At 34.6% G+C, this 27,925-nt stretch overlaps 1 protein-coding gene and 1 pseudogene across 1 annotated transcript in view; both read left to right on the forward strand.

The window, feature by feature from the left end:
• LOC145241167 (neuronal acetylcholine receptor subunit alpha-10-like) overlaps window positions 1-27,925 on the forward strand; it is a 388,541-nt gene that overhangs the window by 329,791 nt on the left and 30,825 nt on the right. The window contains exons 5-6 of the mRNA XM_080104009.1: window positions 7,382-7,488; window positions 21,273-21,808. Of these exons, the coding sequence (XP_079960135.1) occupies window positions 7,382-7,488; window positions 21,273-21,808 (643 nt within the window). The remainder of the gene's footprint in view (window positions 1-7,381; window positions 7,489-21,272; window positions 21,809-27,925) is intronic.
• Window positions 145-304, forward strand: LOC145242655 (U2 spliceosomal RNA; annotated as a pseudogene).

Below are 27,925 nucleotides of genomic sequence, written 5' to 3' on the forward strand. Positions count from 1 at the left end.
ACAGAGCCAGCTGGCAAATCACTACCCAGCTCCCATTTCCCACCTCTCGGGAGCTGGTCCCCTTTTTCCCTTCCTCCTCCCCATCACTCCCCACATTAAAAATCGGCCTTGTGCCTAATTTGCTCGGTGGGGGAGCAAATAAATACCCTTTTCTTGGCCTTTTGGCCAAGATCAAATTGTAGTATCTGTTCTTACTACATGCTGTACTTATGTTTGTAACTTTGTGATATAAAGTGGGGGTGATCACTTTTCTGTATTAATTTAATGTAAAATGATCACCAACTTTACAACTAGTCAGTCTCAAAGCCATTCAAGTCATTCTCCAGATCATTCAAGTTGTTTTTGAATGATTTCAGTTATTTTTTAAGCATCAAGTCAGTCTTAAGGTCATTCAATTCATCCTTAAGTTCATTAAAGTCATTCTAAGTCATTTACTTTTTATTTATTTAAGTCATTTCAGCCCATTTTTCGGTCGTTTTAGTTTGTCTTTAAGAATTTCATGCCAATCCTACATTAACGCATTCATTCATTACACGAGAGCACGCGACTAATGGCTATCGACCTTGTTTTTTTTTACCTTCACTTCTTTATTTTTCTTCCATTTTATTTCACTTACTTTCCTCAACTTTCTATCACCTTCTTCTAACCTTTCGTATATCTTTATCTGCCTTATTGCATAAGCTTGAATTCGTTAACTTTTATGTAAACAGTAAAGGTAAAATTTATAGTTTTATTTATTATATGCTTGAGTAATACTCACTCAAAAATCCATTGTTCTAAGAGATATTGTTTCTGTTTTTTATTATTAATTCCCGTTCACCCCAAACACGGCATATTACTTCTTGGGCGTAAGAGATTACCACTTGAGACCATATCTACTAGGAACAATGTGTGCATGTGAGCGAGATGTCTGTTCAGATTACATTCCAACTTCTGCATGTTAGTTCACTAAGGGAAGCGAGAAAGGGGGGCAGTTCTAAACTAAAGCAGTCTAAGGTAGAAAAGTTTTAGAATAGAAATCTTTCCGGCATATAGGCACCTCAACCGCGAAGGGTGGGATTTTGCTGCTTTTCAGGTCAGTCGAAGATATGTAATCGAGGGGGAACAAGTGCTACGAGTTTGTCAGAGCACGTTCTATTAAAGTACAAGTACAGGGATACAGCATTGCGGCGATGGGACAAGAGTCGAAGTTTGGTTAATAGTGCGAAACTTATTAGATTGGAGAATTTTTTTTTGGGGGGGGACCCTGTCTAAGATTGAGAGAATAGTCATAGATGCACCAAACTATATGGGCAACAATAATCTATGTATGGGCGAATGGTGGATTTTTTTTACAAGGGAGTCATCACTTATTAAGGTCCGTAGAGATACAGAATACTCGCATGGTAGAATGAACTTCATTTCTTTGCAGAAGCTTTTGCAACGTATATTGTGCTTAAAGTACTTGAGGATATGCATTCTGGCTTTATATTTTCTTTATTTCAGAATTAGGAATGGCAGTCGCTATAATTTACACAATAAACGAATAACCCAATTATTATGAATATAAAGGCTGAATAGATTTTAGAATATTTAAAGTCGGCTGATCTTTATTTTAAGTACGTAAAGAATTGAAATGTGAGTATCAGTATTATCAAGATACACTGTTATTAAAAGACGTTCGAAAAGTACAGCACATAATTAATGGTAACGAGGTTGATTTGAGAATATTTGCTAATCACAAAGACAACGGATAAAAGTTTCTACTTACTTGCCTCCCCATGAGAACAGAGTTGAGTAAAAGTTCGGTTTTAAATGTAGAGAAAATCAAGCCCCGTAGAAATGGTTATTAGGATTGGAATACAATTAAACATTGTTTCAGTGAGGGAGGAATAATTGAAGACTGACAAAAATCAAATATAGTATGAGAACAAATACTAAAAAGTTTTGGACTTCTAATGATTTTGTGACACAATGGTGTAGCCCCTCTTGAGGGAGCCGGGTGCTTCTACATTCATGAACCTTGTGCCTAACTTGATCTGCACTTGTGCGGTGCAATTGTGTAAAATAGGTGTTTGTGATTTTGAAAATGTTCTGCGATGACTCAAGCCAAGAATGACAATTTGTTTATAATATTGAACCAAGGCAAAACGATATAAGACCTTAGAATTTGAAAGGTCAAACCAGGAGAACTCGTTAATGAGGCATTCGAAAACAAAGCAATGTTTAACCTGTATGAGTATATCTTCTCTCTTTTTATGTTCCTCTCTCGTTCTCTCATTCACTCCCTTTCTCTCTCTTTCTTCATTGAAAGAGATAATTGAAATATGATTGTATTGTTTTAAACAGTTGAAGCTTGCACCCCATATGCGGAGGATATAGTAGTTTGCTGTGCACACAATGGGTCGACTAAATATGCTGCCTACATGTTAACTGTTAAATATATTACATATTATATTTTTATAAAAATGCATTTGTTCGTTATTTTTGTACAAGTGTTCGATTTCAGCCTGCGGTACCTCCTATTAATGCGACGACGGAAAGTTGCCTGTAACAACGCAATGAATACACAAGAAGTGACCCATGCCAGAGAGTTATAGCCGACGACATATCGACCCGTTTTTGTTGATGTTTCCAAAATGTGCCTATCGTTAGATATCGTTGAATATCGTTTATTCTCCGGGAAGCTGGTTGCGTTCCTAAGACGTTCCAAATAACCCTCCCGGGGAAGCGATAGTACCATAATTTCGACGATCGTTTTTATAACCTCAAGTTATAATAACCAACCAATGAAAAGCTTATAAAAAATTGTCAAATTTTGGATTCAATCAGTTCGCCGTTGTCTAGGTCATGAACCGCATTTTGATTCTTCGCCGCCATCTTTGTCACTGGCAATTACTTCACACTCATATCGGGACTGCACTGCTTCTTCACCGCTATCTTTGTTCAACATAATGTCTCAACACGTAACACTAACATATGCTCTAATTAAAAAATAACACTAGGATATAAGTCTTGATTGATAAAAAAAAGAAAACATTTAAAGGTAGATCTAAATAAATTTTAAATAACCCTAACATTTGACGATCTATCTAAATCTTTTGGATTACCATGTATGAAGCGTAATTGAGAAAGCGATCAATAAACAAATCAATAACTGTTTACATAGAGTAAAGGCCAATATAAACAAGGATCACCTACCCTCGCCTGTCGGAGATTCATATCTCATATAAACATGTATCTTCACGGAACCTGTTCAAAACAAAATTAAACATCTTAACAAATATTGTTCGTAATACTGTTTTCGAAAAGAAAAGACATAAAAGTTTTGCGTAACAAAACGAACTTTTATCACTTAATTTAAAATCAGACAGTAAAAATGATTGATCCTTTTTTTTGTTTTTTTAATATTCAAACATGGCGTCTTTCCGCACCCAAAAGCATGAATATTTTTTAATTTGTCATCGTTGCAATTCGAACATTTTCATAAAATTATCATTAAAAGTATAACATATCTTCGCTGCTATCGAATTTTATCTTGAATACAAAATACATCATTACCAGTTCAGAACAGATTAAACAAGGACCTGTCACTGATTTTCTCAAGATTAGTTCATTACTAGCGGGGAGGGAGTGCGCCTGACTTTGCCTTCTCGTAAAATACGCTTAAATATGATATTTTAATTTGTCCAGATTTCGTATATATTATTATAGAGTTGTGATTTCAAAAGTAAAAGAAAAACGTATTTTGGGTGCCATCAGCTCGAATCGAAACCGAAAGCAAAACTAGCATTTAAAGCTGGTGACGTTACCACTGTACCAACATGACACGCATATGAACTGATTAAAAATAAACTAAGATAAATGTAAAAAATGTTGATTCTTAATTTTTACAGCATGTCAACCGTCGCAGGTTCCTTTTATTCCGAAATTTTCTCCACACTGCAACTTTTCTCGCAGTAAAGACATTACGAGTCTATCCTTGCTCTATCGTTATTTTCATCGCAGATGCTCGACTGAGCTTATAACTATGTTCCCCACTGTAGAACATCCGCAGCACACACACTCCTCTGTCTACAACCACTGCCAACAATTTCCCTTATATCTAACTGTGCCTAAAACTAAACGCAAATTGCATTAACAAAGTTCCTTTTTTAGAACCATCCGTTTGTGGAACACACTACTGCTTCCCAGTTGACTATAAAATGACTGCTTTCAAGTTTAACGTGACAAAGTTATTGTTGAGCAGTCTTTTTGAACAAATAGTACCAGAGTTCCACCATTACCAATAATCACGGAATTGTCTTATTAACCCTTATTCTCGAGTTGCCGTCAGGCCTTGATAGATTTCCTTAGTGAAAAAAATGGTTTGTAGAGGAATATTTTGTAAACAGTGTTTATTTGATCCTTACATAGGTCTTGGACAGTTATTGTTGCGTTTAAATCAATCAACCGTTATTACAAAACACATTAAAGTTCATTAAGATGTCCAGGGTGTGTTAGCTGCTTTTTACTGTACGCACAGTTTAAGAAATCCTTCCAGACTGGGAAAACGCTACCTATGTAAGTACTAAGTAAACGTCATTTCATATCTCGAAAAAGAACTAAGTCAGGACAAAAACTTGGAAGACAGGTTTCTGTTTCTGGAATTTTTATAAGGATTTATAATTTTTATTATTCGAACTACTGTTATCTTGAGTTTTACTCTCACAACGTTTCGGTTGATGTAACCTCCAACCTTCTTTAAGTATATTTTGTTGATCTCTGAAGTCGGCACGAAATTTCGAATTGAACTCTTTATTTAATCCACAAGGAACCGTCGTATAAATTACAAGCCGAGCATGCGAGGTCTTTCTCCACAGATGAAAAATTACTTTCACCATGACTAATGTTTGTGAAAATTTTTTTTTTTTTTTAATTCATGGAGTGGTTAGTGAGAAAAGTATGAACGAACGAATAATTTGGGAGCAATTTTACACCTATAATGCCACCTAGGAGGGCAACTAGAGTTATCCCGGAAAATCTGTTCTGGCAAAAATTTACTTCTACCATGACTAATGTTTATGCAAAATTTAAAAAATAATCCAAAGCGTGGTTATTGAGAAAAGAGCGAACAAACGAATGGGAGAATTATTGCGTCCATTCCCTCCTTTGTCGAGGAACCAATGAAGCACTAGATTAAATTCAAATACAAAGTAATTTTTTAACACTCTTTTAGAAGTTGAAGGTGCAATCCTCAATTGGATACGAGTACAACTGCGAATTACTATCCTATCATTGTTGACGAAATGAGAGCATGCTATGTATGCAGATTAAATAAAGAGTTCTGTTCAAAATATCGTGCATGTTCCCAAGTACGACAGAAAGATTTGTAAGTTCGTCAAAATGCAACTGAAGAAAGTAGATTACATTGTGAGAATAACACTCCAGTTGAAGGCAGTAGTCTAAATAATAGAAACAATATATAGGTTTATTCCTGTTGGCATGTACTCGTGCTCCTAGCCAGAGAAGAATTAAAAGTAATCGTATATAAGGAGTAATTCTATACTCTTTGAAGGCTCACAGATTTGGGTTTCATCACCGATGTAAAGTCATACCCACGATCATATTTTTAAGTGTTCACTCTAAACAAAGGGTGTACGGGATTACTAAAAATGAGGAGCAAGATTTCTACGGGCATTCTAAATGGGGAGTTGTAAGGCTAGATGTCTGTTTACTTTGCAGTTAAACTTATGCGTGTAGGTACAGTTGGGGAGCGAAGCCATGAGAGAATTACAAAGGCAAACATTTCAACAAAAGAAACTATTAGAGTAAGCTTTCCGCCATCTGGGGCTTTTTACAGTAAAGGTGTGAGATTTTGATGATTGTCGAAGGTATTTACGTTGAGGGATCACAAGGGGGGAAAGTTCGTCGGGTAACATTCTTTTCTACTTGGGCGTTGTGTGTCAAATTCATCGGTTTGGTTTATGACATATCAATTATTTATAGGTAATTTAAAACCTTACTAATGTTTCTAAAGAAAATATTGACAATTGATTATGGAAAAGTTTAGCACTGAACAACGAACCAAAATTATTGCGCTTTATTTCGAAAATCGTCGTTCCATAATCTTGACTCGAGGAGCCTATCCTCGGCATTATGATGTCTCCCAAGCTGCCAATCAGAGCACAATTGATGGTCTTGTGAAACGGTTTCGGCATCAGGGCTCAGGCACTGGTCTTCCAGGAACTAGCAGACCGCGTTCAGTACTTACAGCTGAAAACGTAGCACTCGTAGAGGACAGCACTGCTGAAAACCCAGACACTTCAACTCGGACACTGACCACTCAGATTAGGATGTCTAGAAAGTTACTTCAGAGAATTCCGAGGGAACTGCACCTGCTTCCATACAAAATTCAAATGGTACGGGCGTTTCGTCCCACAGATTTGCAGGCTCGCTTATCTTAAGCTGTTCACATTCAGTAATTAGCCAGAGATCAAAACGAGTTCATCCATAAGCTGATAATGAGCGACGAAGCCCATTTTCATCTGAACGAGTTCATGAATAAGCAAGACTGCCGAATATGGGCAATTGAAAATCTAAGAATCGTTCAGCAACGTGAATTGCATCTAATAAAATGTACCGTATGGTGTGGTGTTACCTCGGAAAGAGTGATAGGTCCTTATGTCTTCGAAAACGAAGAAGATGTTGCGGTGATGGTAAATGCCCAGTGCTATCAACAAATGATTGAAAATTGTTTAAGGCAGCTATTTAGAACAACCCATAAATGTAGTTCCAACAAGATGGAGCGACTGTCCACACTGCCCTGCACAACACTGCATGGCGCTCCTGAGGGGATTGTTTGGCGAGGATTTAATTAGCTATTTTTCTGATTTTTAACTAGCCTTCACGTTCACCGTATTTGACAGGCCCTGGCTTTTTCCTTTGAGGGTTATCTTCCAGAAAGAGTATACGTGAACAAATCAAGAACCTAAAAATAACATCAGACATGGAATTCGAAAACTAGAGCCTGAAGTGTAATGGAAGATGCCATAACTAGAGCCCGCCTTTGTGCAGCCGGAAATGGTGGCCATTTAAAGGATATCATTTTTAAAAACTAATGTAAAAAAAAAATACCAAATAAATGTATTATTTATAAGTAAACAGTAGTAAATTACTTTAAAAGTTGAAATTTTTATCAACTAAGTAAACCAATGTGTGAGTTTTGCGCCACCCTGTATAAGTTAGCATTTCATATTTCTAATAAATTTGCTTAATGTAGTTATACGTGTACGTTTCTATTTCATATTCCGATGATACATTGCTGTTAGAATCTGCAAATTTACGAGAGTTATTGAAGAGAAATAGAAATATATTTTGCTAAATAAATGTTCTAATCATTTCCTTTCGTTGTCTCTTGCAGGAATGGGAAGATGAAAAACTATCGTGGGACCCCGAGGAGTATGGCTTGAACAACACTCGCATCCCCTGTCAAATGATATGGCTGCCCGACGTGCTGTTATATAACAGGTAAAAATCTAATCCGCATGATGAGTATCGTATGTAAATCGAAACACACTGAAGCTCACTTATGTATATACAAAAACACACAAAAATGTATCCTCTAATTGACTATATACTACGTTAGGGTTTGTGTTCCTTGATAGAGGCGCTGGTTTAGTTTGAATAAGATAAATACGTATTAAATACGTTTGAAGCCAAAACACCGCAGTATTACAAAATAAACAGATATTTATTTTGTTTGAAATTTATAAATATATTTCGAAGATACACTTCATCATCAGTATGTCTTTCTTTCTTTTGTCTTTTGCTATGTTGTTGTTGGAGCAGAGAATCAGTAGAAGTCCGTTTGTTGGTTTTTAAATGTCATTTAAATGTCGAAACGGTGCGTTGGTCATGCGGAAACACAAACCCTAACGTGAATTCCGCGTGACCAACGCACCGTTCCGACATTTAAAAAATTACCGTAAAAACAATAAACAGATTTTTACTGAGATATATATATATATATATATATATATATATATATATATACTTATTTATATTTTGGAATAAAGGATTCCAGCAAAGTGCTTTATAATGAGGAAAATTTCAAAAATAAGAGATGAGTATCGGCTGAAGAGAGCTTCATATGGAGATCTAAAACAGTCCCCTATTATCATGTTTCAAACCGACGGTACCAATGACTTATTTCATCTAAACTTTCAGAATATATACATGCATATCGTACAGAGTTCAACGAGAGAAAAATATATTTAAATGAGTGGCGTCATCAACAATTATGTTTTTAATGTTTGATATTTTCATTGTTCAAACTATTGAAAAGAATTTTGAAATAATTTTTACGCGTTTCGAACGATATTTTAACGATTTTTATGTTCTCTTCAGAAGTCTCATGGAAAGAGATTTGAAAGAGCTATTTTGTAGAATAAATGCTCTTCTCACAAAATGGAAATGGAATGTCTTTCAATTATTTTTCATTGAGGTCATTTGTGTGTAGATGTTTATTTTACATTTTTTTTCTTTTTATTTTTACTTGTGTGAAGTGGCGGGGTACAAGTGTGTGTGTGTTTTCTGTGGTTACTTTGTTTCATAAGTGTGTGTGTGTGTGTTTGTTGAAACACGTGTAAGTGGATAGTTATATATTTTAAACAATATACACATGCCGCTACCGATTTGGAGGTACCAAATTAGTAAAAGGGAAAATTGTGTCCAACTCGCATTTAGGTAAAATGCACTTTCGTATAAATAATTGAGTTCATTCAAAACTATCGCAAACAAAAACAAATAAGTAACATATGTATATTACATAATCTGCCCGGAGGTGCCCGGGAATATTTATTCCCATCTTTGCCCATCCCTTCTTTTTGAACTGTCTCTTTTTGCTATGACGTCATATGACTACGTAATCATATATGACATATAGTGTGAACAAACAAAAATACGACTTTATCATAATATATATATATGCACACACATATACATACGCACATTACTTAACGTCCATCATCTACTTCTATTATGTTTACAGTACATCACGCATCTCTTACTATTAACATTAATTTTCCTTCTCCACAGCATCCAAGAAACCACCTTCCCTTCCTCCCACTCACTCAGCTCCGTTCCGAATTACCCATGTTGTATATATTCATTAATCTCTTTTAATCCGTTCTTCTTCCCCCCTTTCACTGCCCTTCCTCGCACCCTTCGTCATCCGACCCGAAAATTACTTTCTAATTTCTCTCTCTTTCCTGTCGGTTTCATCTTCTCGTCAATAAAAGCTCTTTCTTGCATTTGATGTACCCCAAGCTGTTCCCGACCTATCAATCAATCAGACCGTACCACCACGAACCATTCCAAACACCACTACTGATCTTTATCGGTCGATCGATCACGATACCGAAGCCGGTTTCGATTTGTTCCAGCTTCTCTTGCTGTACCGTAAACAACGTCGGCGAAGCGCTGTCCGACCGACCGTCTGTCCGTTAGTTGCGGGGAGGGGGGTGGGCACGACTCTTTTAATCAAATCATTTTGGCCAATGACGGCGCTGAAGAGTAAGAACAAGGCTGGAATGAGTGGTCGTCCGGAAATTAATCTTATATAGCAGCAATACGCTAATGAGGCGTCTCTGACTCCTTCGTTGTCCATAACAAGGCAGTCCTAACATCTTGACAAAATGGCGTCGCGGAAGAACGATGACAGAAAAAAATCACGGAAGTAAAAGACCATCTGGAAATCTTTTAAAAGATATCTTTTTTATATTGATTTTAGAAAGAAACTATGATGAGATTAGACAGAATTAGAAGACGTATGGAACAATACATTAAATAGAAAAATCTGCAATTATATATTTATATATATATAATATATATATATCTAAATTACTACAATTGTCAAATCTTTCTAATTTATTCCTATAAATAGATGATAAATATGGGTTTAGTATTGTACAATAACTTATAAATAACATATTTATTAAAAATAAATTTTTCATTATGTCAAGTAGATAATTTTGCGAAGCGATAACGAACCGGCAATGCAATATATTAAACACTAGCGGGAGTTACTCGGAGTTGCCCGGGTGTTTGGAAGTGTGTGTGTGTGTGTGTGTGTGTGTGTGTGTGTGTGTGTGTGTGTGTGTTAAAAAGAGGTGTAAAAGAAAAACAGAAAGTTTTGGTCGGAAGGTCGGATTGAACCTCGAAGCCTTGACGCGAAGGTGGAAACGAAAGGAAAAAAAGCCAGTCACCTAACCATCTGGGCCACGACGGAGAGGAATTCATAAGGGCGTTATATGCATGTTTACGAAGCGAAATAAACAGGTGCGAGGAAGTCTGACCTAGTTTTGCAAGCCAAATCATTCGCGGACATACACAAGAAGAAGCGAGCGAACACACACACACACATTTTCACTTTTATATATATAGATGCCACTCCCCTGGTTTAGCTAGGTTTTTAGTAAATTTTCTGTAAATGCAAACAGCGGACTTTATTTTGTAAATGAAATAAACCGGTAATGATTTATGTGGAATTTGTTCTGTTAATGTTCAATCTGGCGAAGAAATGAAACTTTATTTGCCTCCCCCCTCGCCCTGGCAAACAAAAGAACCCAAATATGTTTAATGTCATTTTTATCTGTGTTTTATGCGCGTAAAATTGAAAGAATTAATGGCAAAAACTGGAGAAAAATGTAAGAAAGGGCCTTAAAAAGTCATTTGTAGGTGGTTAGGGCCCAAGAAAAAGGGAGAAAAAGGAAAAAAATGAAGGTATTCCTGCATAATTGGGCCCGAATTCGCGTAAATTCCCGTCAAGCATTGATAGTGCGAAGCCGGCAATCATCGGTGTCAGCCGCAGACTACCGGAGAAAACTAACTAAACAAACAAAACGAACTGGAAAGATTACAAATGGGTAAAAAAAGGAAAACCTCAAGAAACTTCCCGTGTAAAATGGAAAAATGCTTATGGTATTTTATTCATTTCTTTTTTTTATTTATTTATTGTTGGTTTGTTTTCTGCAATAAAATCCAATAAACAAAACAAACTGCAAAAAATATAAATTGAAAAAATAAATAAAACCAGAAAACTGGCCGTGTTTAATAGATTTTATTTATTTTTTTAATGTTGGTTTGTTTTCTGCAAAAAAAGTATTTTCAACCGTATAATATATAACGAGTTATGTGTTTAGTTTTGTTTTCTTTTCTTTTTTGTATTGTTTTCTTTGTGGTCGCTTTTTACCAATTGGAATGTCGTTTGATTCCATATCGATCGCGTAGTAGTAATTGGGCTAATGAAACTCCCAGAAATTCAATGTATAGAAATAAATATTGAATGAGTAACGAATCCGAAAATAAGATGTAAGCTCTCCCCCCTACTATCACATAAAAAAATCACTGCAAACATAATAGGAGGAAAAATACACTAAATAAAATATTAAATTGAGTAATCGTTTTAACATGTGAAGAACGCTCGCGGCTGACTGGTAGAATTTTTTCTAAAACTTGAATTCAAGGTTACTTCGTTTCGTTAAAGTAACTCCTCGACTCGCCGCCCTCCCCCCAACCAAAAAAGGGGGAAAGGGGGAAAAATAAAATAAAAAGAAATATAAATAATGGCATAAGTAACCCATAGAATAGTTGTAATCGAAAGTTGCGTTTCACCCGACGGTAAAATGTCAATCCATTTTTTGTAAGGAACTAAGAACTCAAACCGGTGTTTCCTCGTAAATTCCCCTGTGGACGTATCCGCAACGGTGTTAAGTGGTCGCGGGGGGGAGTAGGAATCTAATAAAGAGAAAAGATTTTACCACTTCCATTGATTGTAACAGATTTTGGCCGTGAACTCTCAGCAGAAAAAATATGGGGATTTAAGATTATCGAGGAAGTAGATAGGTAATAGGCCTATAACACACCAGAGATATTGTGCTGCAGTCCGTGCATAATAAATTCGCATGAAATTTCTTGATTTTTAATCCTATTAAGATCAAACTCAAAGGGGAAAAATGAGTTCATTTTATTTATATAGAAGAAGAAGAAGATATATAGATAGATAGATAGATAGATAGATAAATAGAAGAAAAATGAGTTAATTTTTTATATAGATATATAGATAGAAGAAAGAAAAAGATAGAAGAAGATAGATAGAAGATAGATAGATAGAAGAAAGAATAGAAGAAGATAGATAAAGAGGAAGAAAGATAGATAGAGAAAAATGAGTTCATTTTATTTATATATAGTAGATAGAAGAATAGATAGATAGAAGATAGATAGATAGAAGAAAGGTAGAATAGAAGAAAGATAGAAGATAGGTAGAAGACTAGATAGATAGATAGAAGAAGAAGAAGAATGATAGAAAATGAGTTCATTTTATTTATATAGAAAAAGATAGATAGATAGAAGATAGATGAAATGTCTTGATTTTTAATCCTATTAAAATCAAACTCAGGGGGAAAAATGAGTTCATTTTATTTATATAGATAGATAGAATGAAAAATAGATAGAATGAAAAATGGATAGAATGAAAAATGGATAGAATGAAAAATGGATAGAATGAAAAATGGATAGAATGGAAAATGGATAGAATGGAAAATGGATAGAATGAAAAATGGATAGAATGAAAAATGGATAGAATGGAAAATGGATAGAATGAAAAATGGATAGAATGAAAAATGGATAGAATGGAAAATGGATAGAATGGAAAATGGATAGAATGGAAAATGGATAGAATGGAAAATGGATAGAATGAAAAATGGATAGAATGAAAAATGGATAGAATGAAAAATGGATAGAATGAAAAATGGATAGAATGGAAAATGGATAGAATGGAAAATGGATAGAATGGAAAATGGATAGAATGGAAAATGGATAGAATGGAAAATGGATAGAATGGAAAATGGATAGAATGGAAAATGGATAGAATGGAAAATAGATAGATAGAGATAGAAGATAGATAGAAGAGAGGGATTAGATAGAGAAGAAAAGAAAAAAGATAGAGAAATATGTATGTTAAAATTAGTAATTTATTCACATTTGACAAACAGCTAACATAAAAGTACTTAAATTATAGGCGATTCAAACGCTCAGATAAACGAGATATGAAAGAGGGCAACATAGATGTTGGAAGCTGGGAGTCACCTGCTGATCGGCACGAACCAGGTCTCAATCGGCCTCAAGAGAAGTGAGGATAAACTTCATCAATCGTAGCAGCAGAAGCGAGCTCGGCGCAGAGAACTGCGATACCCGCCACTACCCCCCTCCCTCTTCAGAGCACAGAATAAAGATCAGACATGATCAATTGATACAAATGATGATTAATATTATTTTTAATATTTCTGTCGTTTTTTCGTCAAAAAATGTTTTCTTTTTAATATATTCATTGAATATGTAACCGTTATTGCAACATTTGAGACTTTATATAACCTTCACTTCAGAATGTTCTCCAATAAACTTGCAATACTAGTGCTCTCTTGATGTAAATACTTCAGATATTCTTAGAGAAGTCGTGTGTGTGTGTGTGTGTGTGGAATTTTTTCTCGCTCTGGCATTGATATTAAAAGCCTGTTTTTTTTTCTATTTACAAATTACACAAAGCAAAAATCTTAGCTTTTTTAAAATGTTTTCCAGATATCTACTTCTGATTTCGGGTGTTTCTGCACTGCTGAATCAGAAAATGACATCCGTTTCTTTCTATCACGTCAGATATTTTTGCTAAGTTAGTTTTTTAAAAAAATCAAATATTGTGACAAAATCGATTATATCATTATCAGCTGATTTTGTCAACACATCACCGTAAATGTTTTATGAGAGAAAATGTTTTATGAACAATATGTATCGATTATTTGATAGAAATATCGATTACTGTAGAATGAACTGTATTGATAAGGTAAGCACATGAATTTCATGTTTAAACTTCAGGAATTGAAATTCCGTTTCTTCGAACTCCTGGAATGCTCAGCGGTAAGAGGTCTTTCTTCGTTCCAACAGGAGTCAGTCGTCATGACTGCGTCCCAGCAACCCTGATACCTGGTCTCCATCTCATTCAGGTCCAGATGGAATCTTTTCCCCTGTTCCTCACTCATTGGACCTAGGTTCTCAGTAAACCGATCCATATGTGAAAATAGGTAGCGCATCTTGACACATGTTGCAACTTGGGTTTATGAAAGCAGTAAGCATGTTTTTCGTAGTTTCTGGCCTTATTGGTGCCAAGAAAATTCTTCAGTAAGCTTTCCACGCTTCCCGGTTCAACGTTCATTGAGTTTTCGAACTCTGGATCTCTGATGAGCTGCCGGATCGGAGAACCGTCAAAGATGCCAGCTTTCAAGATCTCCATGGTTAATTCTGGAAAAGCTTGACACAAGCAAGTGAAGCAGTCACCATCCTTGATTAGAGCCTTGGTGAACTGCTTAAGCCGAGCTTTAACGGTGGGAAAAGTATTCTGTTTGTCCACAAGATGATGTTCCTTTCTTTGCAAGACATCAATTCTTCTTGCAGAAGCCAGTCCTTCTTCGAGTATGCTGAACACCAATTTTTTTTAGATCATTTCGAGGTTTATAACTGATTCATTAACAACATAATCACTCATAGTATTGAACCTAAATACTTTTTATTAAAATAATCATTTCGAATTAAAGCAATTATTCGATATAGCATTTTATCCCCACCAACATCGTAAATGTTTCGCACATGCATACATGGGAACAAAAACGTAAAAAACATGTGACCATAGGTCAAAAATGTGCGTTTTGAATTCAGCACATCACATTTGCTCTAAATCAATCGAAAAACGTAGACAAATTTATTGTTGAGGAGTATTATTAAAACGAACTTTTTAATATACGTAGTCATGGATATGCAAGCGTCTACACGAAGCTCAACTAATTTGCATGTTCCTTTGAAAAACGAGCGTTAATTAATTATTTATTTTTATGTTATTAGATGATTGGTTTTATTTCACTAATATGCTGAATTCTATTCATGTATATTTTTTTATTCTGCATAATTGTGTAGAATTTATAATGAAAACGTTCTTGCACACACACATTGTATGTATATATATATATATATATATATATATATATATATATAAAGTGCTTCACCTGTGTGTGTGCGAAAAGTCTCTACCAAACTCCTTATTTAAAGGTTTACATTTTTATTTTTGATGTATAGGGTATTTGGACTTGTAGCACATTTTCGATTTGGTTTTTAGACAGTAAAATAGTTGCTACGAGGTCAAAATTGAACAAAAAGTATTGACCTTGGTCTGGCGTAAGTCGACTATACTCGTTTTTTTTTCCTGTGTGTACTAATTAAAAGATTTAGGTTAATGTTATATTTTGCAGTTTTTGTAGACGTTTGGATTTAGATCATACGTTAACTGATAAGCCTGGAGATGAGTCATTTTTTAGTTTAGAAATCACAACAATATATTAGATACAATATAATTATCAATAGAAAATTGGTTCTATAATAATAAATACAAAATTTGCATGCATTAAAATATAATATTTAAGCGTATTTTACGACTGGGCAACGCCGGGCGATCTGCTTTCACCCGCTGCTTAGTTTAGAGATTAAGCGAAGTCCGCTGCCTGTTTACAAATAAACTATCAGTTAAAGCACTGTTAAGCGTTAGGCAAATAGTTATCTAATAGACATTTTTTAATCTTTTACGTGTACCGATTCTTAGTCCAGTGGTTGTCAACGCGATGATCGTAGATTTGATCCACGGCTGGGGAAAGGTGTTAGTCAAGCCGCACTGATAAGTTGTGATACAACGAAGCTGTATTGCATGTGGATGACTATATATATATATATATATATATATATATATATATATATATATATATATATATATATATATATATATATATTATTATTATTATTATTATATGCCTTTAACAAAATATTTTTTGCATTATTTGAATTATTCGAACTACATTTTTGTCCGCAAGGACCCGTGGCGCAGTGGTTAGAGTACTTGGAAAAATCAATTGTAAAAGTTATATTCTCCTGAACGTTGGAGGTTCAATCCTTAGTGTGGACGACTAAAAAATACTATTGCGAATTAATTAGAACCTCTATCCAGTCATGGCTGACAGAACAAGAGCACGCTACCCCCGTGAAGTAAATAAAGGATTACGCTCGAAATTCCGTCCAAATTCCAGAGTTCGCTTAAAACATTGCCGAGTTCGACAAGATACACCTGAAGAAGGTCGGATATTACATTGACTGACACGTTGTGAAAATCACACTCAAGTTGAGAACAGTAGTCCGATTAATCTAAATAATATGAATAATGAATTCTCATCTATAAAATTCAGAAACGTAATATTCTTTTTTTCATCTTGGTTGAAAATTGAATAATCTCATAAGATTTTGGTAATCTCTGATCTCCAAATGCGTCATGTCAAACTCTGGAATATGTACAGAATTTAGAACGGAACCTTTTTATTTAATCCACTAGGGTAAATTACTCTTATTACGTCATCCAGAAATATTAAGTAACTAGTAATTGTCACCCGTACTAATCATTAAATCTCTAACTACTAGAAGGTGATCACTTAGAACTTATAATCACATGATACTGTTGTCTACTGCGCCACGGGTTCTTGCGGTTCCGTTTGAAATTTGGCACAGAATTCAGAGTTTGACAAGACGCACGTGAAGCGCATATCGGCGGTTTACATCGGCCGAAACGTTGTAAGAATAACATTTAAGAAGAGTAGTCTAAGAGAATAAAATGATAAATAAATGACAAAGAAAAAAGACGGAAAACAGAATTAGACGAAAAAGAAATAACAGACCTTCAGACTAAATTCCCTCCAATTAAACAAAAATATTGGTAATAAAAATAGCTTGTTCGAACATTATATTTTCGCACAGATACGTCTTTTCTGCTTAAACTGTTGCCAGAATTGAGTTTCAGAAAATCTCCATCAGGAAGTAACGTGGTTTCGTTTATTTCTGTGCCTAAGCAACTTCTAGTCTTTAAGCGTCACTCAAACTTTTCAATCAAATACCGCCTGCATTATGTAATATTTGTACATCAAGTGTTTTATACTTGGAAGTTGAGGTACTGTACTAATTGTCGGCTATCTCAACTAGATTTAAGTATTGTTTTGTTTTTATTGGGTTTTTTTTATATCGAGTTGCATTTAACGACTGCGGGGCAATCCAAAGAAAAACGTGACTGTGGGAGATCAGGGGTTAGCGACGGAATTGCGATGGCAGAATAGTAACAGTTATTACCCAATATTTTCTTATATAATTTTCGATATTTGAGCGAATATTGATACTACACGTGATTGTTAAGTGTCAGACATTTTATTTTTCTAACTTAAGAGTTGACATTAGCTTTGCATTAAATTATAAAATGCTTTTAAAAAACAATAAAAAGAAACGTATCTAGGTACATAGAATAGTTTTTTTTAGTAAAGTTATTTATGTATTTTTTATTTGTTTTTCTTTTAGCACTTGTAAAAATGTTAAAATTTTCAATATATGCAAAGAATTAGCATATATAGGGACGTGACCAGGGTAATGAAAACAGTTTCCAGCCATGGTTATGGTCTTTGATGTGGTTTCAAGTGAGGACCACATCATGCCACCTCACATCTTCGAGGTCGGCTTCTGACCCTGAGTGTGGTAGTAAGCTTTGACGCCGACACACATGTCCGAAGAAACCAAGGCTTGGCTTCAGAAGGAGTGCTATGTCTGTAACCTCCTCCCATTGACCTCCCTCCTCTCCCGACCTGAACCTGCTGGACTGCTTCAATCGAACATACGTCGAGAACATCACCAACATGACCTCTCACAACACTAAAGCCAGCCATGATCGTTGCCATCCGTGAGTATTCGCTGAGCTCCTGTCGGCACTTGTGGAAAAGGCATGCTCCCAGTTTCGGACCCATATCAAGGCGGTGATTGAGGCTGAAGGTGGTTACCTTGATTAGATGTCAGCTTTATTGCATAATCAAGTTACCTGGGTTGCTTTTTTCAATAAAAGTTTCCAAATAAGGCTGAATTGTTGTTTTCTTAAGGGCGGAAAATTTACTGTTCCATTCTGCACTTTAAATAACAAATTATTCTAAACAGGTTTTAAAACCTGAAAGTTTAAAATCCAAAAAAAATCTAGCGACAAAAAGCAAATTAAATAGTTTTAAATTTCTTACAGCTTTAAAACCATTTATCTTTAAAGATTTTTTTAAATATTTCAGAATATACAGATTGTCAAAACCTAAACATATCGAAACAACTAAAAACACAAAAAAAACTACGTTGAAAAAAAAAATTACGTTGAAAAAAAAAATTACGTTGAAAACAAAATTATGGTGAAATTTTTTTTCACCACAATTTTTTTACGTTGAAGAAAAAAAAAAAAAAAAGCTACGTTGAAAAAAAAATTAAATTAAAAACTTAAAAACATTCGAAAAAATTTCTAAATCACTCCTTAACTCTCCTCCGAAATTGTCCTTGGGATTGTTTTTTAAAGTGTTCAAAGTATCTCAAACTATATTCTCCACATTTCAAAGAGAAATGTGTAAGTAAAAGACCTAAAATAAAATAAAAACACGGGAAAAGGGAGAATAAAAATAAGGTCAGAAAGAGGAGTTTCACAAACCCCCGAGGCCAGTCTCTTACAAGGAAACACCTTATTTTTATCCCCCAAAATTATCAAAGTATTAAATGTTTTATTCATTTCCTAGCATGGAGCACCCGACCTTGTCCGGTCGTAAAATACGCTTAAATATATTTTAATTCATTCAAGTTTCGTATTTATTATTACAGAATCAGTACTTTATTGAATATACATAGTACTGATTTCCAAAGTTTTTTTTATTTAATAAATCAGATACCATTAACTAGAATCGAAATAAAACATTTTGCGTTGCAACTGCGATCTCTACCGTTTCATCTATCGACAGATAAGACAAATTGTAAAATTAAATCACTTCAAGCTATGAATGAATTTGCGTATGCGAAAAAATAATAGAAATACGTCGGCAAGTTTAAATGAACATTTTGCATTTCAACTTGTCGCTATATGCGCGTTATTCATTCATCCAAACAACGATTTTACTTGTTATAAACAATCTTTGGTGTGTGATTACTATTTTCTGCTCATTATAGCGTTATGTGACCAGTAGTGTAAGAGTTTATCGGTTAAATATTTTCACACAGATATAGACCTAATTTTTATTTATATAGATTTTCCTTTATTTATATCATTAACTAATCTTGATTTTCACCTGTATCTACATAACAAACATATAGAAATAAGCTGTTTTATGGTTAAATAAGAGAGGAGACATTCGTTGAGAGTTTTCAAGGTTTTATTTGAAGAGAAGTGGCTCAAAAGAGAGAGGGAGAGACTAATGTTCCCTTAGATAATTATGGCTAGGTCATTAAAGCGTAACTTTATTGCGAGAAAATAAACTTATGTTTGTTATGTAGACACAGGTGAAAATCATAATTTCTACACAAATCTTCCACAATTAGCACATACACTTCTCACACGGTGTTTCGCGAAACTAATAGTTTGTATATATAATTTTTGTTTATTGTGAATATTGATAAATTTTAAAGAGAAATATTCGAAAATGATATTGACAATTATAGGGAGAAAGCAAAGGAAACATATTCATGCCATATTAACTTCCGAAATGCAACAGTGAATTTTGCGAGAGAGCGATCGTTAAATCTAACTAGTTTGTTTTTGTTTCTATTTTCATGCTAAAGATGTTTTCTATTACATAGAAAAATGCGAGCATGGAAAGTAATATGGTTAAGCTTTAACACGGAAAAGTAAAGGACTAGTTGCTAAAACTGGAAAAGAAAGGGACAAGATATTCTAGTAAAAAATATAATAAATTTATAACTTAAAATACTGTACTATTAAGAATTGATTTATAATGTTATAAATTGAATTTAAAAAATTCTGAATGCTGCAATATGTCGCAATAATTGCAATACAAAGCAGAGGTGTAACGGATAGATACAAACTGAAGCAAATTAAAATACACAACAACGGTGGAATAAGCCATGTAAGTTCACCTTTGTAATTGTCTGTATTTTTGAGATGAGTTGTTTTCATTGATTGAGATTGTCGGACTGACTTCCTCATCTTGGTTGTTATTGTCACAACGTTTCGGCCGTTTTGCCCTCCGGCCTTCGTCAGGTGAACGGTTTGTTAGGAGTCTCGAACCCAACCCTTTATTATTATTGCGGGGGTACCGTGTTCGGACTCCAGCTAGGCTTTGGGACATAGTTGCTGATTCTCTGTTTTTCAATGTTACTTTTTCACTGCCTTCGTTCAGGATTGAACTCAGCACCTTTGGGTAACTTTGATACAACGTCTAGTCACTAGGACATATGGCCGAGTGGTCCTAGTGACATATGGCCGAGTGGTCCTAGACGTTGTATCAAAGTTTACAGTTACCCAAAGGTGCTGAGTTCAATCCTGAACGAAGGCAGTGAAAAAGTAACATTGAAAAACAGAAAATCAGCAACTATGTCCCAAAGCCTAGCTGGAGTCCGAACACGGTACCCCCGCAATAATAATAAAGGGTTGGGTTCGAGACTCCTAACAAACCGTTCACCTGACGAAGGCCGGAGGGCAAAACGGCCGAAACGTTGTGACAATAACAACCAAGATGAGGAAGTCAGTCCGACAATCTCAATCAAGTTCACCTTTATTAATACCGTATATATGTTGTTTCTTATATTTTATACTTGCATTGTGTTCTTGTGTAAACATGATCAAATGAATTCTTGTGTTGTATAATAGTTCGGGAAAATTTACCTTCATCAGATACGTGTTAGATTTTAGTTCAAAACGTGCATATTGTTAGTGTCGCAAGAATTGAAAATTAATTTTGTTTTAAAACTCATTATTTAAATGTAATGTACGGCTTGTATTAATACTAAATTTTATTTATTTATTTTTCTGTGTATTTATAATTAATTTTTATATTAACCTTTATTTTCAGCGTTCTTATTAATACAGTTAATATTTCATTTTAGTTATTTAAAGGGAGACGAGGTTTCATATCATTAAAGGGGGCAATTTATCATTAATTAACACATATGTGCACACAGACACACAAGTATATATATATATATATATATATATATATATTAATTTTGTTGCTCAGTGTAAGTATATATTTATTATTAGGTTGGTGCAAAAATAATGTCGTACATATATATATATAGTTGAACAACAAAAAACGATATTATTTTTGCATCAACCTAATATATTTGTGTATATTTTTAATTTTCCCTTGTTTCTTCTTTTCCAGTGCGGACGACTACACTTCGGGTTACATGCCGAGTTTGGCCATGGTCTATAGCACGGGTCGAGTTTTCTGGGGCCCGGTGGTGCGTTTCCGCAGCTCTTGCCGAATCGATATCACCTACTTCCCTTTCGACGATCAGGTCTGCCGTCTCAAACTCGGTTCGTGGGCCTATAACGGTCTCCAGGTGGACGTGATGAACAGGTCGAACACCATCGACCTGACAAACTTCGTGGACAACGGTGAATGGGAACTGGTAAGTGTCAAGGTGCGGCGTAACGTCGTCTACTACGCCTGTTGCCCGGAGCCCTTCCCGGATGTCACGTTCTACGTGCACCTACGCAGACGCATCAAATACTATTTGATGAACCTGATCATCCCGTGCATCATCCTGTCGATTCTATGCCTGGCAGGATTCTTGCTTCCCCCCGAGAGCGGAGAGAAAGTCACCCTCGGTCTGTCCGTCCTACTCACGCTCACTGTGTTCATGTTGATGGTAGCGGACAAAATGCCACAAACATCGGAATCCATATCAATAATAGGTAAGTATATAACTACTCTCTCTCACTTTTGTAATTGAACATATTACAAAGTCTTTATACATATACACGTTCTTTATGTGGGTTGTTTATGTGATTAAATGATTTACTTTAGAATAGGTGCACCATTAAGCGTATGACCCAGTGCGTTTACCATGCTGAGAGGATCTTATTTGGTCTTGGAATACGTGGTCTGAAATGTTACCAAATACAATATGTCAAAAATAAGTACAATGCATGAAGGAGAAAGAAAAAATAATGGCCACTGTTCTCTTTATATGGCTACGAGTTTTTCAAGTTTGTCACATGGTATGCAAATTAGATGCTCTGGTTTGGAATAAAAATGCTCGATGTTTAGAGACTGGGAAGTTTAGATTTGGATGTCGAAGAACCATGTCTTGTGAGCGGTGAGTCTCATTTTGAAGTTGATACTTTAGACAGCAGCGTGTTGAACACTGGTGTTGATTTTTTTACAGTAAAGCAACGAGTCAGGGAGTTGAATTTTTGACAGCAAAGTAACGAGTCGTGTAGTTGAACTTTTTTTTTACATCAGAACCAAGAGTAAGACAAGTAACACTTGAGTTCTTTAATTTACAGTTTATTCGGGGTCGCATTTTTATAATCATTTCTTTTTGTCGCCACCGTTTCGTCCAGTGGTTGCTATAGAAATAAGCAGTTTTTCATGATTAAATAAGAGAGGAGACATTCGTTGAGAGTTTTGAAGGTTTTATTTGAAGAGAAGTGGCTCAAGAGAGAGAGAGAGAGAGAGAGAGACTAATGTTCCCTTAGCTAATTATGGCAAGGTCATTAAGGGGTAACTTTATTGCGAGAAAAAAAAACCTATGTGTAGCCATTAATAATGCTTTGTTTGTTTGTTTTTTAAATTAGTATTACATGAGGAATATTTTAGAGATCCAATGTATTGAAAAATACACATTTTTGGTGAGAAATGCACACGAATATCCCTATATTAGGTAATTAATAACACGTTTTCGAGTTTATGCCTTCTAAAAAAAGCGAAACGCTATGATCCGAAACAGAAAACAAAACTAGATTCCATTTTTTTCTAGAATAATAAAGAGGGTGCTCGTTCTTTAAGTATATTGTAACTACCTTTCTTCTCTCTAATATTTTCAATTACGAAACTCAATGCATGTCCTTTATGTGTGTTGCTTATACGGGGTCGCTTTTTTTTCTTTTTTTTTTTTACAAAAGAGTCACCACTTATCAACGCCCGGAGGCCACTCGGGGATAAGAATTAAAGAATGTACAATAGTCAACTAGACAATATCGTACTAATCAATAGTAGTGGGCATTTGGTAAATTAGATTACTTACGGGGACGGCTCATCAGAACTTGTTTACGTTGGACTTGAAAACGGCCATTTTGTAGTCAGTTGGAAAGCAGGGAAACGGAAGAAAGTTCCACAAACGTGCAGTTCTAAGAAAAAAACTGTATTCATGGAATTTACGTTTATGTTTAGGCATAGATACAGATAAAGAGTTGAGGAAATTATTGATAGTGGTTTCAGATAGACGAGTGTTTTTCGTGAAAGTTTGTCGAGGGGGAATCATGATGAGCACTTGCCATGTAAATAACGATAAAGCAAACACAGGCTCACAACGTCTCTTCTGTGGGAAAGAGGTTCTTGGAAAAGAGAAAAGAGTCTTTTTTATCATCGTTTCTTTTATACGTCGTCTTTTCGTCCAGTGATTGCTATAGAAATAACATGTTTTTATGATTTAATAAGACACAGCGAGACGTTCGCTGACAGTTTTAAAGGTTTCATTTGGAAAGGATTGGCTCAGGGTAGAAAAAGAGACTAATGTTCCCTTAGCTAATTATGGCAAAATCACTAAATCGCGGCGTAACTTTATTGCGAGAAAACAAAATTATGTGTGCCCGTTAATAATGCTTTGGTTTTTTAATCTCATTACGAGATAAAATCTATTGAAAAATACACCTTTTTAGTGAGAAATACACTTTAATTATCTATACATTAGGTAACTTATAACACTTTTTCGATTGTACGTCTTGATGTAAAAAGCGAAATGCCGAGATCCGAAACGGAAAACGAAACTAGATGTCTAGAATGTTTATATAGGGTAGCTTTTTTATAGTTGTTCGCATTTTTCTATTTATTTTGTCATTACCGTTTCCTCTTGTGGTTGCTATAGAAATAAACTTCTTTTCGTAATGAAATAAGACACAAGAAGGCGTTCGCTGAGAGTTTTCGCTTTTTACATCAACAACATGGAAGTCCAAAAATGTGTTATTCATTACTCAATATATAGATATTGAAAGTATGTATATTTCACTAAAAATGTGCGTTTCCCCAAAAGATCTAATTCGAAAGATTCTTTAATAAAATAAACATTTTAATGGCTACACAGAATTTTTTCTCGCAATAAAGATATTTAGTCACTATGCAAGAATTATTAACATTCTAACTTAACTGAAATGAGTGACGTACACGGATAGATATCAAAGTAACATTCGCCTTAGATTATCAAGTTTTCTACATTATTGGTAGAGTCTCATTTGTACGGCTTGCACGGAGACACTTATTTAAAACGCCTTATTTCTCCCAGAAACATGACATCATTCGTTCTATCATTGTTGTCTACAGCGTTTGACCTGCTGCCACCTGCATCAACTTTACGTTACTTATCCCTGGGAAGGATTCTGTTTTACAGATCCTTGTTACTATCATGCACTCACTCTGACCCTTGTCAAAATTCGCATAACTAATTTAATCGCCATTTAAGTAGGACCCATAATATGCAGCATTTCAAATTAAACAATTGCTTCGAATCAATCTGGTTGAATATCTTTTTTTTATTATTGTTCTTTACCTATTTCATGTGAAACGGAACACTACCGTTATTTTATTAAGATTTGTTTTGCTATAGTGGATTTTCTTTTTATTATAAAACAAGTTGGCCTTTTCAGTGAATTACTTGTTGAAATAAAAAATGATTTAGAAAATATTTACAGATTTCATTAGATCCAATATATTGAATTTCGGTTCCTTGTAAAACAACCGAACAATTTCAACGATTTACTTCGTGAAACAAAGACTGTATTGTTATATTTCAACATGGAGGTAAGGCTGTTATTTACTTTTATTGATTCACTAGGTGTGTCAGAAATTTCGTGAAAATAGTGAATAATTCCACCCCATCTTTCCAAGCTTATAACTCCTCGAAAAATGTAATTCAAGCCCTATTTTTTTTTCAATTAAAGGAGCAAGGACTAAGGTTTAATTATAAAAAAAAACACAACGTGTTTTTTTAAAAAAAAAAAAAGGTTTTAAACTTCGGACTTTACAGGTAAATTTCTAAAAAACAGTTCTTTTTTTTGTTTGTTTGTTTTAAATTTGAATATATCATTTATTGACCCTTTCTCTTCAATTTGTGATATATAACACTTTGGTACATAAATTAATTATTTACTTTTTAATAGACATTTCAAAATGGAAGGCGTGAATTATTCGACACCCTGTCTTTCCAAGCTTATAACTCCTCGAAAAATGTGATTCAAGCCCTAATTTATTTTTTTTAATTAAAGGAGCAAGTACCAAGGTTCCATTAAAAAAAAAGAAAAAACAAATAACGTTGTTTAAAAAAAAAAAGGTTTTAAACTTCAAACTTTACAGGTAAATTTCTAAAAAAACACTACGTTTTTTTTTTGTTTTAAATTTGAATATATTATCTATTGACCTTTTCTCTTCAATTTGTGAGTAAATTAATTATTTACTTTTTAATAGACATTTAAAAATGAGGGGGGGGCGTGAATTTAAAAAAAAACGTTTGTCTAAAATATTATATTCGGTTTATTGGAAAGAACATAAAATTTCACATTGACCCTGAAAATATCGTAAAAAATAGAATCAATAGAAAAATTTTGATAGATTTTTAAAGTTTAAAACTTGAAAAATATTGAGTTTAAAAATTGAAAAATATTGAGTTTGGAAAATTCATTACTGTTTTAAAAAAATATATTTCTATTACTTTTAAAACAATTTTAATAGTTTATTTTGGAAGTATAATCCATAAAGAAAATAAATAACCCACTTTTAACAGAGAAATTACGAGTTTTTATATTTTATTCGCAGTTTCGTGTTAGGGGTGTCAAAAATTCCTACAAAAATTCTGATACACCTATTGATTCACATACTCATGTCTCTAACTAACAGAGAAACTAATGGGGAGTAGTCAAATTCAAGTTTACGCTCCGTCATCAGATCACTTCATCGTATTTATCAAAATCTACTTTTGAAAGTGGTGCTACCAAATCAGCTTCTTAATCTAAAATACACCAAACATTAATTTCATTATATATTATCTTTTATTAAAATCTTTTGAGACGAGTAATTTGTATATTTATTCATTTATTTGCGGATTTGTGGACTCCTCTTTATAATTGTTGTTTCACCACGTTTCGGCTAACTATTAAATAGCAAAAAATAATATAATACCATTCAGTACGGACGGACCTGACGATGGAAGACAAGATAAGAAGGAAAACTTTGATATACAAGACCAAAAAATCCAATATTGGTCGCCCTTCGTGACCCGTGGCGCAGGGAATAGATGGGTTTAACCTCTACATTTCCAAGTGAGCAATCCTACCCAAACCAGGCGAGAGAATTAAATAACTCGAAAAGAGATGATATGCTGTAAAAGAAAACTAACCAATTAACCCCATGTTCTGCAATTTAGTCAATGATTCCATTGAAACATTTGTCAAATAAGCACATGGCTGCAATGATGGGACAGGGGTTGTGGCTTGGTAGACAGTGTGGGGCCTATTATATTAAACAAGGTCTACGAAGAGGGAGACAAGTGGTTGGTGATCCCATTCCAGATGTGGCAACAATACGTGCCTGAACTGATGGTGGTTTTGCAAAGATATGAAGACTGGCAGATGCAAAAAAGTGTTTTAGCTCCATAGAGCGATTCCACCTTCTTTGGCACTATTAATGTCATACGTCATTTGGTTTCCAGAACATAGAAATTTTTATATTGGCCAATATTTATAAAACATTACTAAACAGTTTTGAAAGTTGTAAATTAATATTTGATTCATTCTATTTATTTTTTAATCCTCTATGACATTAATCATTCAACTTATCTATTCTTATGACGTGTATTTTGTCATTGCAGAACATGATTGAGTTTTGTAAAGGGAAAGAAAACGTAAACAATAACATTTATTTTTGGCGCCTTTCAGATCAAGAAGCCTGGTCTTCCAGCAAAAGACAACATTTACACAGAGAAGATGAAACGACAACTAAACTTTCCCCACGTCATTTGAAAACGGTTTTATTTCGAAATATAATTAAGATATAACTACTTAACTTATATATTACTGACTGGGGGTGCACGGCGTTGCCCGGGAGTTTGTAGGTGTGTTGAGCAAAAAAAAAGTAGGCAGGCAGGCTCGAACCCATAACGCGAAGGCGGAAAAAAAGTGAAAGAAAACCTGACATTATACCGCTGCGCCATGACGCGAGCGAAAGTGTAAAACGTTCAAATTCAACGATGTCAATCAACGAGGAAAAGAAGATGGAAAATAATTAAGTATCACGCAGACGCAGAACGTCTAGCTGGAGGCCAGTTGAGCTTGCAGCTTTCTGCCGTATTTGTTTCCCCACGATGTTAAGAAAACCAGCTCCCCACAAAAAGGGAGAACTCTGGCAGTGTCCAAATGAATAGCAATTGTCTGATATGAAGGGCTTCCCCCACATTGATCAAAGCTAATTGCCTTCAAAACATACATGCCAGGAAGGCCAGGCAGATGCATTTACTTCGATCAGTTTCGCTTTATTTATACGCGAAAGACAAACAAACATTGGAAACCAGGGATATTAAAAAAAATCGATCAAAATAAAGATAGAGACGACTTTCGTTTGCAAATATGAGATATTATGATACAGAAAGTATAAGGAAAATTCTCCCGGAATCTAACCGACGCGTGAACCCCGATGAAAAAAAGCTCCCGCCCATTTTACCTTTTATATAATAGATTATTTTTTCTTAATTATGCATTTCAACCCTTTTTCAAATATGACAATTTCCACAATGTCTCTAAAATACTAACATATATATATATACA

The sequence above is a fragment of the Euprymna scolopes genome, chromosome 2 (genome assembly GCF_053919585.1).
Source record: "Euprymna scolopes isolate OS-2025 chromosome 2, ASM5391958v1, whole genome shotgun sequence".
Taxonomy (NCBI): domain Eukaryota; kingdom Metazoa; phylum Mollusca; class Cephalopoda; order Sepiida; family Sepiolidae; genus Euprymna; species Euprymna scolopes.